Here is an 18,071-nt window from a genome sequence, read left to right on the forward strand (position 1 = left end):
GGTGTGCGTTGGTTGGTTGTTGAAGCTGTTGTGTATGTCGGCGATCTTGTTGTGGAAGTATGAAGCGAGGGAGTTGCAGAGGTCTTGCGATGGGGTGATGTCGTTGTTTCCTGCGCTGGGGTTGGAAAGCTCTTTCACGATGTTGAAGAGTTCCTTGCAGTTGTGTGCGTTGTTGTCCAGCCGGTCCTTGAAAGCTGTTTTCTTGGCGGCGCGGATCAGCTGGTGGTGTTTCCGGGTGGCAAGTTTGAAGGAGGTCCTGTTGTCCGGTGTCGGTTCCCTTCTCCAGACTTTCTCGAGGGCTCGGCAGTTCTTCTTGGAGCTCTTGAGTTCGTCGGTGAACCATGGGGCCTTCTTGCTGCCGGGTCTGCTAGGCGGGGTCCTCAGAGGGGCGAGCTCGTCCGCGCAGATGCTGATCCACTTCGTGAGGTTGTTGGCGGCCTGGCTGGGGTCTGCTGAGCTGGCAGGAGGGTGCTGGCTCAGGGACGTGGCGAGCTGGTCTGCTGTGATCTTGTTCCAGCTTCTGCGGGCGGTCTGTTGCTGGTGGTGGTGGGTCGTCGTTCTCTTGAAGGTGAAGTGGACGCAGCTGTGGTCCGTCCATTGAAGCTCAGTGGCGTGGCTGAAGCTGACGTCTTTGCTGGAGGAGAAGACTGCGTCGAGTGTGTGTCCGGCGCGGTGGGTGGGGGTGGACACCAGTTGCTTGAGTCCCAGGTTGGCGAGGTTGTCGAGCAGGGTGCTGGAGTTGCGGTCGTTGTTGTTTTCCAGATGGAAGTTGAGGTCTCCCAGGAGGATGTAGTCAGCGGAGGGGAGGGCATGCGGGCTGACGAAGTCGGCGATGTCCTCGCTGAAATGTGTGCGTGGTCCGGGGGGTCGGTAGATCAGGGTGCCTCTGAGGGTGGTGTTCGGGTTGGTGTGGATCTGGAAATGCAGGTGTTCGGCGCTGGTCAGGGTGTTGTCGGTGCTGGTCGTGAGACGGATGGTGTTCCTGTGGATGATGGCGATGCCTCCTCCCATCTGGTTGGCGTTGCGGTCCCTGCGGACGATCTTGTAGCCTTCTGGGATGGCGATGGCGATGTCGGGAGCTGAAGAGGCGTTCATCCAGGTCTCTGTGAGGAAGGCAACGTCAGGGGCTGTGGCGTCTAGGAGGTTCCAGAGTTCTACGGCGTGTCTGTGGACGGAACGGGTGTTGAGCAGGATGCACTTGAGGTGTGTGCTGCTGGTGTTCGATTTGGCGGGTGCTGGTGTGAGGCAGGTCCGGATGCAGGCGAACTTGCAGGCGTGGCAGCTGAAAGGTCCGTGGGTGCGTCGTGGAGTGGCTTGGTGGCACTCTGGGCGTCGGCCGGTGTTGAGTGCGCTGAGGGTGGCGGCGGAGTACGTCCTGCGGGTCGGTCGGGATCGTCGAGGTCCAGGGGTCCTGGCACTGGGCGCGGTCCAGGCGCGGACGGGCGCAGACGGGCTTACCTTTGGCGCGCCTTCGGCGCACAATCGGCGCGCCCGCTGCGCGTCAACGCTGCGCGTTCGCACGGTCGCCATTTAAGGCGAAGTGCGCGGGTGGGCGGAGCAGCTGGGAGGCGGGAGCGGGGAGGGTACAGAAGAAAAAGGGGCGGGGCTAATGGCGGTGGCGGGAAGCGGGAGCGGGGAGGGAGAGCGGCGAGGTAGGCGGGCAAGCAGGAAGGAGACAGGCACAATGGAGGTCAAATACACGAGGAGAAAAACGTCACAGAGAAAAACAGGCAATAATACAGGACAAAACGGGGAAAAAACAGTGGAAACGCGATCTCGGGCACAGAAACAAAACAAGCACAATTTTCCGACAAAACGGGCAGAAACCAAAGGGGAGCGCTCAAGGCAGCAGCGAGAACGGCGCTGAGGCAGAGGCAGGCACTGGGGGCACACGCAGCAGCTGGTGGCCGTGCGGCGCGGGGGTGTCCCACAGGTGGGACACACTCCACAAAGTAATGGAGGCTGGGAAACAGCTATAAAACGCAAAGCAAGATACAGAAGTGATTAGCTAGGAGATGCTCTAGAAGCAGTTCTAAGGGACATCATTCTAACCTAAGCAATTCGAGGGCAGAAGCAATTAAGTACCTAAAAGAGCACACAAGAGTTGGAATGAATACAGCAGGATAGGATTATTGAAAATGCAGCATAAATTAGTGAGGAGACAAGACTGATAAAGAACTATTATTGCTGAAACACTGCAACTGTATTAGGGGACCAGCAGGCCAGCTCCAAATGAAGATCGTAATATATAGGATCGATAATGTGTAAAATGAGTCTGGATCCTTGATAAAAGATGATTAATTGATTTCTGAGACATTCTATGCCTTCTCTAGCAGACTATATTGGCCATTGACCCCTCTTCAGAGAATCTTACTTTTCAGAAAATATCTCCTGATGAATCATAGCCCTTAGCCCAAGACCTGGATGGTTACACTGCGTTTTTAGAAATTCTGCTGCTTCCTACCCCGGGCCCCTGCTGATGCAGTTATTTAACTTGATCTGTATCACTACGTAGATGTGCAGATAACCCCAGCTACAGAGAAGGTGATCCCTGTCAGTTGTAACCCTGTTATGCAGTCTCAAGAAGGCCGTCCAGTCTTGGCATCAAGAAGGCACCTTTTGGCTCATGAGAATGGTGCCTATTAAGATGAATGACTCCCTAAGATTATTTACTTATTCCAGACGCTGCCCATCTTTGCCCCCCACCCGCTCCTTAAAAACTTCAAGCTGTCCAGTAACGACTTTATCCACACTGGGAACAGATCTAGGCTGGATAAATCTGTTATGTGAAGTGCTGGAAAAGGGCTGATTAGGTATTCCAGACATCATATTCTTCCAGGATTCCAATTACTTTCCCAGTATACTGGAAAACTGAGAAACAATGGTGAGTTATCAACCAAATGGTGGCAGGAAGACTAATATGGAAGGTACAATGTATGGAGAGGAAACCTAGAGGGTAAGATTTACACTCCTTCCCGGTAACGAGGGAGACTCTGGTGGTATTGGATAAAGTGGCTGTTAAGATACATGTTACTCCCTTTTTACTTCACCATTTTCACTCCTTAAAGATAATCCCAACTTGACTCCTGTGATTGAAGGCAATGTTTTAAATTAATGGACTGCTAGAAGATGTATTCAACTGGGAGATCTGTACAAAACTTGATTAGATAAATTGAGACTTAAGTGGTACTAGGGCCTTCTAGAGACCAAACAATATCACTACTGCCAGCTAAGGCCGGGCTTTGCACCCTAAATTGAAACCAGTAGCTTTTGGAACCCTGACTAAATTTGAGAATTGGCTTTTCAAAATGCAGGTGCTTCAAATATTCTCTCTAGATGTGAGTGTGAGCTGGGGTATGTAGAGACACGAGACTGCATATCAGCAGGAAGTGTGACCTGGAAAGAAGCCGTGACCAAGTATCACACTACGGTCAAATTATATGAATGAGATTCTCGACGGATACAATTGTGCTGGGGTGGCTTTTGTGATGACACACCTACGTTGGCATTATCCTAAGTTAAAGAACCAAAAGGAATCCGTGGGTCGAATCTAGCTTAAACAAGCTAAGGAGCACAAATAGTTTCAGGTGTCAAATCTCTCCTAGATCTCGGAGGAGTCCATTATAGCGGACGGAAACCCAACACCCACCAAAGTGGCATGCATCATCTGGGATCTCCTCTTGGTTGCAAAACCTAGTGCAACCAAGAGCTACAACCCCCTCCCTAGGAGGGGAAGCTCAGGGATGTTTTAAAGTAGTCCATTCTAGGATCTACTAAGTTCACTAGAAGCAAAGCAATATAGATAGTTGCAGTGCGTGCAGTGATAAAGTGAGAGGTGATTTAAAATTGGCTACCAGGAAGAAAAACCCCTTTAGTAAGATCTACCCAGGTGTCAAACCTAAAACAAGCATTTGCAATGCAACGGTCTCGCCTTTAGGATCTATTTAGCCATGTAATGTCAAATCAAATTGAGACTGACTGTTGGAAGTATTTGATACGTTAATATCCTAAGCATTAAAAGTGCTCTCGTAGCAGTTTTTATACAGTTAACCTATCTCAAATACCTTAAAGTCATGAAACTTATCCCATTGCACCAATCACAAATAACCTAGATCATGGATTAAGTGTGGGAGCAGCAATAGGCTTGGGTAGATACTGACTGGGATGACTGTGTCCACATAGGCTGGTAGCCACAGCTGCCCATGGGTGGTGGAGTGGGGGTGGTTCTGTGTGAAACATTCATCTGGAACAAATGTTTTGGTTTCATTGTCATTCATTTATAAGTAGTTCTCTCAGCAGCTAATGGACGTAGACGATGGATTGTTTACATTCAGTTGATAAGATTTCATCTATAAGGCCCTAGAGTTCTGTTGCATTATTGGGGATTAAAATTGTCAGAGCAACACATTTTGTATTCACTTGTGTTCCTTTTTAACTAAAGAAAGTCTCCCAAAAGGAGCAGTATCTTTCTGGTAATTGTTCTGAATTTTAACTATAGAAGTGAACATCGTTGTGCTGTTGAAGATTACTGTAATGGATAAAGACAAAGACTGCAGTCAAGTACCTTCACACAGAAATGCCTAAATCATTTCTTTATTGAAGATCATAGCGTTTTGGTCAGAAAAGCTGTACAAAAGAATGATATAGATATATAGGAATTGGGTGATTAGACTAAAAAGTGAGTACAGGCTGTTAGGATGAGTTGCTACTGTGTGAGTTTTGCCAGTTCCTGCAGACGTTCAGCGAATATGATTAAATCTAGTCTAACAAACATGCAGCCATTTGTATATTTATTTGTCATGTGGGCAGGTTAAGATGGGAGCCATTCTGTTGTCTCACGCCGATGTGGATGCCACATTGATGCCCTGAAAATGGTGCAATCCAATAGAGGGGGTCCCAGAGCTACAATGTTGCAGCATAAAGCGGTTCGGGAGAAGCTAGGTTGTGACGGACTACGGTTACAGAGAGGTCATAGTGGAATAGGTGATAGATGTCTCTAAATGCCAGTAGCTTGCAGAGGGCATGGTTTTTAGCAGACAATGAGCTGGTGTTGTACCGCAGAATAGGAGTGTGTTTTGGCAGGTAGTGTAAGATACTATTGGCAATGTTTATGAAGTTTTACACCATGAGGAAAGCGTACTGGGGTAAGCCTTAAAGTCTATAGCAGAAGATTGATTTTCTGCGTGAGAGTTAGCTGATCAGAGCACAAACCGTGGGTAATGGGGCAACTGCATGGATTTCTCAAATGTTTTGAACTTGATAGCGTGTTAGGGTGATAATGAGGTTCAAGGCACTTATCAGGGTTGGATAGTATGCCCAGATTCTGGCACAAACGGCACATTCCGGGGAGTTTAGGAAGGAATTTGTCAGCGCTGGAAAAGAGGACCGGTACAGAAATACCGATCCTGTTAGAGTTTAAAACGAGGAGATGTTAAGCCATCCAGTGATTAATAGGCATTCCTTACGGTCTCCACTAACAGTAGGAGGGAATGATGGGCTAGAAATTAGGAAACCATGAGTGTTGGAGGCAGATGACAAGAGACACCAAACGAGGTGATGCTGGTGATAGAGGTGGTGTAGAGGGAGCGAATGCGAGGGGGCCAAGAATGACTGGTAAGGCTTACCAACACTTTATGACCTTGGTGGGTTTGCAGGAGGTGAACCACTTGAAAGATAAGGCAGTAATGTTCAAGGTATTAAGCAGGGTGATTAAGGTAGGATGGGAGGCGGTGTTGGCCTCGTTGGATACGTCAAGGAGTATGCAAATAAGGGGTGCTGAAATTTCAAGCACGTTTATGGACCTTTTAGGTGCGCAGGGAAACCTGGTTGAAGGCTGGGTAGTAACTGGTTAGATAACTTGTATACAAACTGTTCTAAGATTTTGAAAGGAAAATGAGCTGAGATGCTCTGGTGGTGGTTGGCAACGCATTTTTAAAAATGTATTTTCCTTTTAGGTTTTGGGGTTTATAATGTATTTGTAGCATGTCTTGATGACAGATGTAAGGGTATGGTTAGAAAGAAGTTGAACAAAGAAGCAACTGTTTGAGTCCTATTCCTCCGCTGAACATGGAGTGCCCCTCTAAAATATGCTTCTTGCACTTAAAGTAAGAGCTGCTTTTAGTGCTCTCTGCACTAGCAGCACATCTTTGTCGATATGCATTTTGGAGAAATTGTTTTTGAGAGGGTATTTATTTCTAAATTTATCATATCTACATATTCCTTTTTTAGCATTCAGCCATGCCCAGATGTGAAGTATGGAAAGCGGATTCATGTACTGCCCATTGATGATACAGTGGAAGGGATCACTGGAAACCTCTTTGAGGTGTATCTTAAACCATACTTCCTGGAAGCCTATAGACCAATTAGAAAAGGTAATGTCGCAAGTACTATAGAGCTGCTGTTGATCCACATTTTTGTTCTTCACATTTTTCTTTCCGTTCTTTAAAAATGTAATTGTAATTTGCAATGTACCAGCTTTATATTTGTGTCTTTTGATTTATGTTGGTGGTCCTAACTGTGTAAATGTCAGTTCCTTGCGTTTGGGTAGTCGTTGGAGATCATGCTCTACAAATACCACAACAGTTTAATATAAAATAGTTGTGGTATTCACCACCTAAGCAGCTAAACAAATCTTAGTACATTATAGTATATGAACACTGATATAGACAAAATCAAGTTTAAAAAGCACTGAAATATTAAATACATACACTGAGTGTATTATAGAATAGAAATGGAATAGAATAGAAATGATTCTTATATAGGGCATGGCTACCCGAAGGCATCCCAGCGCTTGATTATACCCGACTCAGTCCCTGGAAGATGGGAGTTATTCAATCCCCCCTCAATGTCTACGCTGCGGTAGAGATGAGGAAACATTTATGCACTCAGTTTGGGACTGTACTATACTACAGCCCTTCTGGCGTTGGGTTTCGACCTGCCTGGGTGAGGTGCTTTCCTGGGACCTCCCATTCGATCCCAAGCTATTTTTATTACATGGGATTGTGGGAAACGGTATAAACACCTACTATTCCTGGCCCTTACCATAGCTAACCATGATATTGCTCTACTGTGGAAGGGAACCTTCCCGCCCCATCCCGCAACAATAGGGAAATGACAAACCGGACTGGATAGATGCATGGGAGCAGAGATTTTGCTATCTTCCAGTCGAGAGGTTGTCCCTTGAAAAACAGGAAAATATGGTCTCGATGGGCAGCATACTGGGATATAGATCTTTCTCCCCTCCCATACCCCCCTGATGTAGGTGTTTCCACATACGTCCTGGGCCACAACACCGCACATTCAATACCATCTCTCAGGCAACACAACAACTCTAACACATTTACCACATTTTACAGGTAATGGGATTGTCCGCGCAAAGTTTTTGTCATATCTGTTACTGGTTCTAATTTTGTACACAAAATCTGGTGCTCTTGAATTATCCGAGGTTTCAATGTGTATATGCAGGGCTGCTGCCCAGATGGTACCATACAAACTCAATAAATGTTTTTTCTTAACCGCATGCGTGCGGGCGGAATTCCGCTCGTCAGCTGAGATTTTTCAAAGCGCACTTTACGTGACGAGCTGGGCTCGTCATCAGCGTGCGAGGAGGCTCGTCATCAGCTCGTCATCAGCGTGGAAGGGGTTAACAAATCACTGAAGTTAGAGTGGCAATATTCATACGAATGCCTATTGCATGGAGAATAATGCAAATCTAAACACTGGCAAAAAATATAAACTCTGTTAAAGCTGGCGTCTCGTTCCTAACATCTTTGTGTAAAAATTAGCTTTTAAGATACTTAATTCCAAAATGGACAAAGAGGGAGTATGTGTCACATAGTAAACTTGAGATGGAAAGACTGACATTATGCTTGTCCGAATTAGAGGTGTACCTGTTACCCAACTTTGCACATGCGTAACTTAGCGCTGCTAAGATTCAGCAATAGATTTCTGGTTTAACAAATTGTGCAAATAGAACTGGATTTGATTTTTGGATGTCCAAATCGACATCTGTGCACTTGCCTTACCTTGAGATGCACTACTTTTTATCCAAACAAGGACTGGGTTCTGCTGTCTCTAATTAAAGAAAAGCTTTTAGCCTGCAGAGTCGGACCTCAAAACCATTGTAATGAGGCACACCGACCAGACCTGCGTAAGGATACCCGTTTAAAGGTGACAGATGAAGGCAATGCGCCCTATTTAAAGTAAGGTGCCTTTACTCCTTCTGATGTACTTCATTATATAACACCACACTGTTCCCCACTATCACTTCATAGACCCATCTTGCACACCAAGACGCCCAACCATGTCCATAATATGGCTGCTGAATTCTTACTCACTCATTACTTCTGGACATTGTGCTCCAGATGTGACTTGTGGTTCCAACACAGAGTCTCTGAAGTGCATGCCATCACTCGGACCTACAGTATGGCTGCTGAGCTGTGCTATATAAACAGTTACTGGGTCCTCTGCTTTAGTAGACAATAATGCAGTTCTGTCAAATTCTTTATCGTCACTGATTAAAAAATCAGTTGCCACCCTCTAGTACTGTAGAGATATATTATTCTTGCTGATTTATCGACTGCAGTTTTACTGTTTTGATTTAAAAATGTTCTGTCCTTACAGTGCCACTGAAACCTAAAAGCATCCACCGCTCGTTCCTGTTGAAGGCCATATGTGCCATGTTTCCCTTTTGGCTAGGGGCACTATCGAATTTCCTTGGTCAAATTAGGAATTTTAATGTATTTTGTCCATGTTACACACTTTGTAAACCCTTTCTCAGAAGTGTTCTTGTTGGAAATTTTATTACTCTTTTTCTAAATTTGCTGTTGGGTTACCAACTTAAATCAGTAATCAACGATTTGCGTGTGCTGTAGATTGGAACTGGAAATACATTGTGCATCTTTTTCCGGTTAATGTATTAGCTGCATCTTGAATGTATACAGCTTACCACTATGCTTTTCAAATCCCCAAGTGTCATCTTTGTAGTCTAGTCACCTGAAATGTTTCTTTCTTAATGAACAGGTGATATTTTCTTGGTCCGTGGAGGCATGCGTGCAGTGGAGTTTAAAGTTGTTGAGACTGATCCAAGCCCATACTGTATAGTGGCCCCAGATACAGTGATCCATTGTGAAGGGGAGCCTATCAAACGAGAGGTAAGCTACGATCCCGCTTAGATGCAATGACCTATCTTAACTTTCAGGGGTTGTTTGAAAACGAAGACCTCTTCTTAAAACCAACTTTGCTTTAATAAGAATAGTGCAGTAAATGTGATTCTCAGCGGTGCTTAATTTGCGTTTCATAACGGCCCTGCTCTAAAAGCAAGATTTGACTGCTGTAAGTCTAATGCCTATTAAAGTTAGGGGTGGAGCTCTACCAATAAAGTGGAAGGCACCAAAACAAACCTGAGTTTGCTGTTCTCTGTTTGATTCCCCAGAATGTGTTAATATTGCTCCACTTATCTTGGTTGATGCAAGCTTTGCTTGCCATAGCATGTCTTAGTAGTTCTGGTTTGTTAAGCACGTAATGTGAGAAATGGATATCTCATACATTATGATGGCCTCCCTTGGCAATTGATGCTTAAGGCAAAGATTATTTTCCGGTGAGCCAGGGACAAAACAAATGAAGGGCTAACTCAGGATGGTATAAATACAGGTTACATAATTAGCAACCTCTATCAAGTAGCACTTTCTGGAGATAACATAAAACACAGTTGATTGGTATTTTTTTTCATTGTGAATCTATTCTGGATTCACATTTTGTGCTCATTATTCCACCATCTAGTGGCTGCGTCCAGAATTGTCTTTCTTATTCCCTGTGACATCCCTGAAGCGCCAATGTGTGGTTGCATTTTCATGTTTTTTTTTTTTAACACTTGGGTTTTGAAGCTCTATTGAAAGCGACAGGTCACAGTTAAGCAAAGTAATAGACAATAGACTATGCCAAAAGTAAACCCTGGCACAAAAAATGGAGCTCAACGGCAAGCACACTTTTAGAATCAACTACCCCTCCACTCTCACCAAAAAAGCCACTAAACGTTTTAAACATAACTTCTTGAGGTCGCACCCTGAAACACCCTTTGCCGACACCTACTTCTCACCGGGCAATGGAGCCCTGAACACTGATATCATCTTCCACACCTCACGCAGAGCCCAATGGAGAAAAACGTTCCTATCCCTACTCACCGTCTCCTCCACCAGGAAAACAACTCATGGCCTAACCCTCTCTATCACACCTTCCCACCTCTTCCCTGGCAGGACTACCATTACTATCTACAATAACGGGATTGTCCTAATTCAATCCACGGACAAGAACTTGGAACTACTAGACAAACCTGTTCCCCAAGTTCAAAGAGCACCTTTCCAAGCTGCGGACCCCCACCCAGAACTCCACCAGCACTATCACCCCTGACGTCGCAGCCCCCACCTACAACACCTCTACCCCCAGCACCCCAGTAAATGGCCCACCTGCTGTTAACGCCCCACACTCCCCAAGGACAGTCACAAATATCTCCACCTCATATACTAGCCTCCCCTCTAACATGACCCCTCTTATTCCCACTCATACCCCCTTCATCCCTCTCCCCCCTGACATAACAACTCCCACCCACAACACGCCACCATCTGAACACGCCACCGCTCGGAGTCTATCCACCCCCCCTTCCCCCCCACGGCAGACCCCTCTCCCTCTCCAGCTCCCTCCCCACTCCCACCCTCGAGTCTCTCACACCTGACACAACAACTCTCACCCACAACACGCCACCATCTGAACACACCACCATTCGGAGTTTATCCACCCCCCCTCCCATCCCCCCCCACGGCAGACACCTCTCCCTCCCCACCCCCATCCACGACACTCTCACCCTCCCAACAAAAGATACAGAACACACCGCCTCCCTTACCTTAGCATCCCCCTCTCTCCCACCTCCTATTCTCAGCCCTCACTACCCTCCCGTCTCCCCCACTGTCTTCAGCCTTCACTCACTCTTCTACTCTCCTGCACCGTGTCCCACTGACGTCACTACCTATGCCTCCCACCCACCGCCTGCTTCACCTACTTCACCCACACCCCTCGCTCACAAACACGCCCACACTTTGAATGCCATACCACTCATTAGCACCGCAGAACCTTCCAACAATGCTAGTATATCCCCCCCCCTCGATACCCTGCCCGCTTTCCAGCGCACTACTCAACCACTCACCAATGGCTCTCACCACCAACCCTATCCCCAATGCACCTCCCGACCTGACTTTATCCACCCTCCAACAAGTCAAAGAGGATATTCTACAAATCAAAAAAGATGTCCACGCAATCAAAGACCTTCTCTCCTCACAGCCCAGCCTACCTCCCACCATCCCTCTACCCTACAAACGACGCACCCTCCCTACATACCCTCGCCTCCGACGACACCCGCGCTGGCCGACTATCCCCGTTCGCAACAACTCCCACCGCCCCCGTCGTGTCCTCAACCCATTGTCGGACCACGACCTATGCTCTCTCCTACGCTCTTATGGCCCAGGTCCGGTAAAACACATATCCAACACACACATCCCCATACCCACAATTCTTACAAACCCTCTGAGGCTCCCAACACTCAATAACAGAGGTTCCGTCCCCAACAACCTCAGAAAAGTTCCCCTCACACTAGAAAGCTCGACCACCCTTCTCTCTCCCAAACTCAAATGCATCCTACTCAACTGCAGATCAGCCCAGAGACACTCCTCCGACATCGCTGATCTCGTCTCAGCTAGGGATCTGGACCTAGCCTTTCTAACGGAGACGTGGCTTACTGAAACCTCTACCCCGATTATGGACATACTAGTCCCCCCCCCCCATTATCACATCATTAGGCTGGACAGATCTCCTGGCAAGACGGGCGGGGGAATTGCTTGCATTTTTAGGAGCAACCTCTCCGTTACTAAAGGCACCGCCCCCTCCCTCTCCTCCTGTGAACTCCTCTGCCTCGACATCGCCAGCGAAGGCAAACAAGTTTGTGCTTTACATCTCATCTATCACCCGCCTGGTGACAATCTCATATTCACCCAACAACTCATGGACGTGATCACTTCCAATGCCGGTCGGCAGACCACCCAAGTCTACCTGGGTGACTTCAATCTCCACTGGAACGATCAGAAAGACACAGTGGTGAATAGTCTCAAAACTCTCCTTAATGCGCTTGACCTCACCCAAATATGCGATAGACCAACACACGACAAAGGCTCGATACTCGATCTCATCATTGCCAAAGAGAACTCTACACAACTGGAGGCGATTCTACCCTGCGATTGGTCAGATCACCACATTATCACCTTCTTTATCAATGAGAAAGTTAAACCTAACCCGGCTCAACCAATCAAATCCAAAACTTGGAAAAGAGACATGAAGAATCTTAATCCCTCTACCCTGCCTCCCCACATCGGCAATCTCCTCCATCCCCCTTCAGGTGCCTCGGATGTTCAATCACTGATCGACCACTACCTTGACTCTATGAATACAATAGTCAATGAAGTCGCCCCCCTGCAACTGAAGAGTCTCCACCAAAATTTCTAACCCCTGGTTCGATGATAGACTCAATGACGACAGGCGTACTATGCGAATGGCAGAGCGCACCTGGAGATCTGACCCTTCAGCACTGCACCTCAAAAGGCTTAAGAACAAGAGAAATGCCTACTTCAGGAAAATAAAGCGCACAAAGTCGGACTTCTTTAGCCGCCAGTTGGACCAAGCAAAAAACAGGCCAAGAAAGCTGTTTGAACTAATCAAGACCCAAACAAAGACACAACCCTTACAATCAAACAGCACAACAAGCGACACCCCACACTGTGAAGCCTTCTCTGCTTTCTTTAAGCTAAAGACTGACAACATAAGAAATGACCTCATCATGGATGTAAGCCGATTCCCCAACCACACCAGAATGGCTAACACTCAACCTAAAACAAGGCAACTTGGCTGTACTTCGATACCTATTCGGAAGAAGCAATACACAAACTGCTCTGCACCTTAAAGCCCTCTAATCACCTCACAGACCCTCTACCTGCTAGTGCTGTAAAAGACTTCATCCCCTTGCTCCTCCCTCTCTGGACCAAAATCGTCAACCGCTCTCTGCAACAAGGCCTCATTCCAGACTCCCTCAAGGTGGGGCAAGTAACGCCTATTCTCAAGAAACCTACAGCTGATCCGTCTGACCTAAACAATTACCGTCCCATTACCAATATCCCCACCCTGGCCAAACTGCTGGAGAAATGTGTCCAACTCCAACTAACAAAACACATTGACCAATTTGACCTCCTCAACCCTCATCAATCAGGCTTCCGAGCGAAACATAGTATGGAAACAGCTATGACACACATAATTGATGACGCCCTCCAAATTCTTGATCGCAATGAGTCCTGCCTCCTCATCCTTCTTGACCTCTCGTCAGCATTTGACACGGTCAAACATGAGAACTTGCTGGAGCTGCTAAGCACTAGAATGGGTATATCGGGAACTGTTCTCAAATGGTTTTCGTCCTTCCTTCACAATCGGTCTCAGAAGTTCAAGATCGACAATGTGCTATCTACACCTGTGCCTGCAGATCTAGGGGTTCCACAAGGATCCTCCCTCTCCCCCACACTGTTCAACCTCGTCATGGAACCGCTCGCCACCTTGCTCCAAGCTTCCAATGTCCAATTCCATATGTACGCCGACGACACACAACTTTACCTAAAACTACAATCCCCGGAAGATATCAAACCTCTGAATTCCACGCTTATTAACACTCAATCTTGGCTGGCCGATAATCACCTCAAACTAAATGCTCTGAAAACTCCTACTCATCTCACCCCCGGCGAAAATTTCCATCACCCAAACCTGGCTCAATAACCTAACAGCACTCCATGTCCAACCTTCAATCGTGGACTCGGCGAAATCCCTAGGCGTCACTCTCGACGCCAAGCTCAACATGCAGCAGCACGTTAGCAAAGCCACAAAAGCAGCTAATTTCCAAATCGACACACTGAGGAAAATTAAACCCTTCCTCCCTGCCGAAGACTTCCAAACTGCTGTACAAGCTTTAGTCATCCCTCGAATAGACTACGGAATTGTGGCCCTCAGCGGAATCCCGCTATCCACAACCGCACCCTTAAGAGCCTCCCTGAACGCTGCCGCGAGACTCATTACTGGATCAAGAAAGCATTCGCATATATCCCCAGACTTAAAGTCTCTAAAATGGCTGCCTTTTGAAGCCAGAATACAGCTAAAAATTGCAGTTATGACCCACGTGGCCGTGCACCACAATGCACCCAACTACCTCGCTCAAAAATTGTCTATATCAGGAGGTTCGAGATCCAATAGAAGTACAAAAAATCTACTCCTGAAACCTCGTAGATTCCGGAAAGAGAAAACATACAAGCGCTCCTTTTCAGGAATGGCACCCAGGATCTGGAATGCGCTCCCCCCTGAAACCAGGCTTATCTCCTCCACTGCACTCTTCAAGAAAGAGGTGAAAACCATCCTTCTGGCCAAGATCTCCTGAACCTCATAGGTGCTGGATCAGAGACTCTGCATTGCTTTGTACCATTGTTCACATTGTCCTTTGGCACTATACTTCTACATGATGGGGACACTACTACGCTACTCCCGTCTACCGACCAATCTAGGATACACGCTGGTTTACTGATCCACTCTCCCGTTGCCCTCACTCAGTGTTCTCTCTATACTAGAACACTGGTATAAGCCATCCACACACCCAAGGTGTACCTGAACACCCCTGTAGTGGGATCAATGACTTGTGCTGTCTTATATTACTTGTTTACCTGATTGTATATTGATATGTTTTATGTATGTTATTATTATTACCATGTTAATGACTACTACACTGCTCCCATTATCTCTGTTCATTCCTACTGCCCCTACCCTGTCTATGTGAAGCGCTCTGATATCTGTAAGGATCTTGTTCGCGCTATATAAAACTTTGAATAAATAAATAAATAAATAAACCCTGTACATGGAGCGAAGACCCAGGATCAACAGAAGTAATTGAGAGGAGCCCAAAACTACTGAAAGCCTTTAAAAAATTTTTTTTTTATGAGAGACCTCTACCACATGGGTTGGATTATGAGGACTGGAATGGGGATCGGAGCCTATGGGAAGAGATTAAAAAAAAATGCAGCCTTTAGGTTTTACCTGAAGTTCCACAAGAAACTCTCACAGGAGGGTAGTCATGAAGTCTGCATTCTCTGCCTGTCTAGGGACTTTCAGTCCGAAGGGTTTGAGCCTTGTGAAGCATTTCTGTCCACAGCACTTTAGCCATGCCTTAGAGGCTTGAGGTAGTTGAGTGACAAGGAAAATATGGGAAGAGCATCTCTTATCTTGGAAGAGCGGATTTGCAGAAAAAGGCACTAAATAATTCAGAGCATAAAAAATGCATACCTGCAACACCACTGTGTTGCAGCGTGGCTGAACCGAAATCCTCAGACTTAGTCCCCCAAAACATCCTTGACACCAATGGGAAGTTTAAACACCAAGAGCCCCATTTGGACAATCACAAGGACACCATCTGGTACAAACCCTCAAACTCTTGCTCGACTCCAAAATTTTAATGGTACTGTGTAATGTATCATTTTTTTTTATTTATTGTTTTACTTTTGTGTATCTTTTATGGTCTGTCCTTGGAAGATCGAATAAAGACAACTTTGACTTGAAGGGTGGTACTGTGAAAGTCCAAGGCGGAAAAAAGCTCCTAAAAAAGCCCCAGCAATGTAGCGAAGGACTTGTTGACTCAGAGCAACCGGTGCTAGAAGTCTAGAAAAAGAAATGTTGACTCAGCGGTTTAAAGGAAGGAGTTTGACAACTCTTTCAAGGCCTTAAACCCAGCAAGGACAGAAGACTAAAAGACCAGAGGAGGAAAATACGGAACTGGGGCCCTCCTGCAACACCTGAATCATAAGGAGAGGAGCAAGAAGTCTTCTATGAGGAGTTCTGATCTATCCCTTTTATGGGACCCAGCTCAACAAAAGGGAGCTGGTAGTAAATGAACATCTGCTCACTAGAAGAAGTCATAGACTCAGTCCACTCGAAACCATTAACTCCAGATGACATTGCCATGTACAACACTTGTCATTGAATGAACAGCGAGCACATACTTAGGGTGCACTTACAGGAGGAACAAACTGATTTATGTTTTTGGCTTGAAACCCTCTTCCCCTCCACACACAAATTGGTACTTTCCTTTGCTAATAAGGTTCGTGGATCAGGGGATGTAAGCCTTTTGGGGAGCTGGTCTCTTCAAATGCCATTACAACCAGGGTAGTACAAATGTATTGACAGTCCTCTCAGGACCCTACATACTTAAACATCCCAGCTGATTCTGTAGTAGTGTCCCCAGACAGAAAGGAGGCCAGTGCTCCTACATACAGTGGTCCGTGACCAGACAAGGAAAGGAAACCTAAGCGGTTGGGTTGGAAGATGGATATGCCAGTTGCCCCAAAATGGTGTATAGCTAACTCCAGTGTCCTCCTAAACAGAGATGGCCATGGGAGGACCTACTCTAACCATGGGAGGACCTACTCTAACCATGGGAGGACCTACTCTAACCTCTCCTAATGGGCAAAGGCAGTTTTACATTCGGTAAAACCATCACCAATACATTTCTGAAATCCGCACTAGATGCAGCAGACACAGCTGGCAGGCAGACATGCACAGGTACCACACTCCGAAGGCTTTCCTGGCTAATGGTATCCGGGTTTAAGTAAAGGGTCCAGGCATTGATGATAAACATGCCTTTCAAAAGAAAAGCCTTTTTTGAAGCTACGAGGAAAAATTTGCTCTAACAAATGAAGGACCAATCAATGGATGAACCTTGCAGCATATGGAGTTCTTCCGGAGACAGTGCCTCGTTCAAGAGAAAGGCTGGGTGGAGAGGGATTATTGAGCCCTGTCCCCAGAGGCCACGTATGCACCACAGCCTGTGGCACAGAGCACAACCACACTGGGGCAGTACCATGTTTGATGTCCAGACAGCCATTTTGAGTCAGGAGATTTATCTCAAAGATCTCCAGAGGGGGAACAGGGCTAGCATCAACATCACTGAAGGAACACAATACCAGTATGGGGCCGGATAGGAGGATTGATCCATGAAGTAGAGAGCAATCTCCTCAGACAAATGGGTACTCCGTGTCATACGACAGGATTGTTCCATAGAGCATCAACACAAACCACTACCGGGAAAGCGGAAAGGAGAACTGGCAAAAGGGAAGAGGTAATTTTCTTTTAACAAGCAGTAAAATACCCCCTAGAAATACAACCAAGAGGGAACCTACTAAATGCGGCTACAACCAAGACTGTACTGTCAGATCTTGTTTCGGAATCCCAACGTATACAGACATATTCTAGACCTTTGATTCTTGAACATGTTCAACAAGAGAATAAGATTGCCACGCTGCAAGTAGTCATCCCACTCTTGGGAGAAAAAAGTGTGGCGGGTGGGTCAGGACGACTACTTGGCAACCATAGTCCTCAAGGCTACCTCTCAGTCACAAGAAATATCTCCGGTTTGTGTTGGACATTGTACATTATCAATTCAATTCAAGGTGCTTCCCTTTGGGATGAACTGTGTTTATGAAATGTCTTGCTGTGGTAGCCGTGCACTTGAGAAGACGGGAATATGAGTGTACCCCATCTTGGACAGTTGCCTGGTGAAGGCTAATTTGATGACACAAAAATTCATAACTATTATAGAGCTAAAAAACGTTTTTCTGACACTGAAGGCTTTCCACTTGCATGTTGTCTAAACTAGCACAGGAGGTATGGACAAGGGCAGTACAAGGAGCGATCAACCTGGTAGGGATACATTTGCCAGTCTCCAAAAACGTAGAAGTCAGCAGGTGGCTTTTACAAGTGGGAGCTATAGCAAGAAATAGTTGTCTTTCATGAGTGGGGCAGACGGGAAATGGACTTATTTGCAAAGCACTTAAATGCAAAATGCAGAAGCATCCCACTCATTTGTCTTTGCCACCAATGCCCTATCAATAGAATGGTCAGGGAAATGTGTGTAAGTCTTTTCCTTAATCCCACTGATGATGCTAGTGTTAAGCAGC

The 18,071-nt window shown here is 46.4% G+C and overlaps 1 protein-coding gene across 1 annotated transcript in view; it reads left to right on the top strand.

The window, feature by feature from the left end:
• The window catches only part of VCP (valosin containing protein), a 103,856-nt gene that overhangs the window by 13,779 nt on the left and 72,006 nt on the right, over positions 1 to 18,071 (top strand). Inside the window, exons 4-5 of the mRNA XM_078674682.1 lie at positions 6,229 to 6,371; positions 9,022 to 9,152. Of these exons, the coding sequence (XP_078530808.1) occupies positions 6,229 to 6,371; positions 9,022 to 9,152 (274 nt within the window). The remainder of the gene's footprint in view (positions 1 to 6,228; positions 6,372 to 9,021; positions 9,153 to 18,071) is intronic.

This window comes from Lissotriton helveticus, chromosome 2_1 (assembly GCF_964261635.1).
Source record: "Lissotriton helveticus chromosome 2_1, aLisHel1.1, whole genome shotgun sequence".
In the NCBI taxonomy this organism is placed as follows: domain Eukaryota; kingdom Metazoa; phylum Chordata; class Amphibia; order Caudata; family Salamandridae; genus Lissotriton; species Lissotriton helveticus.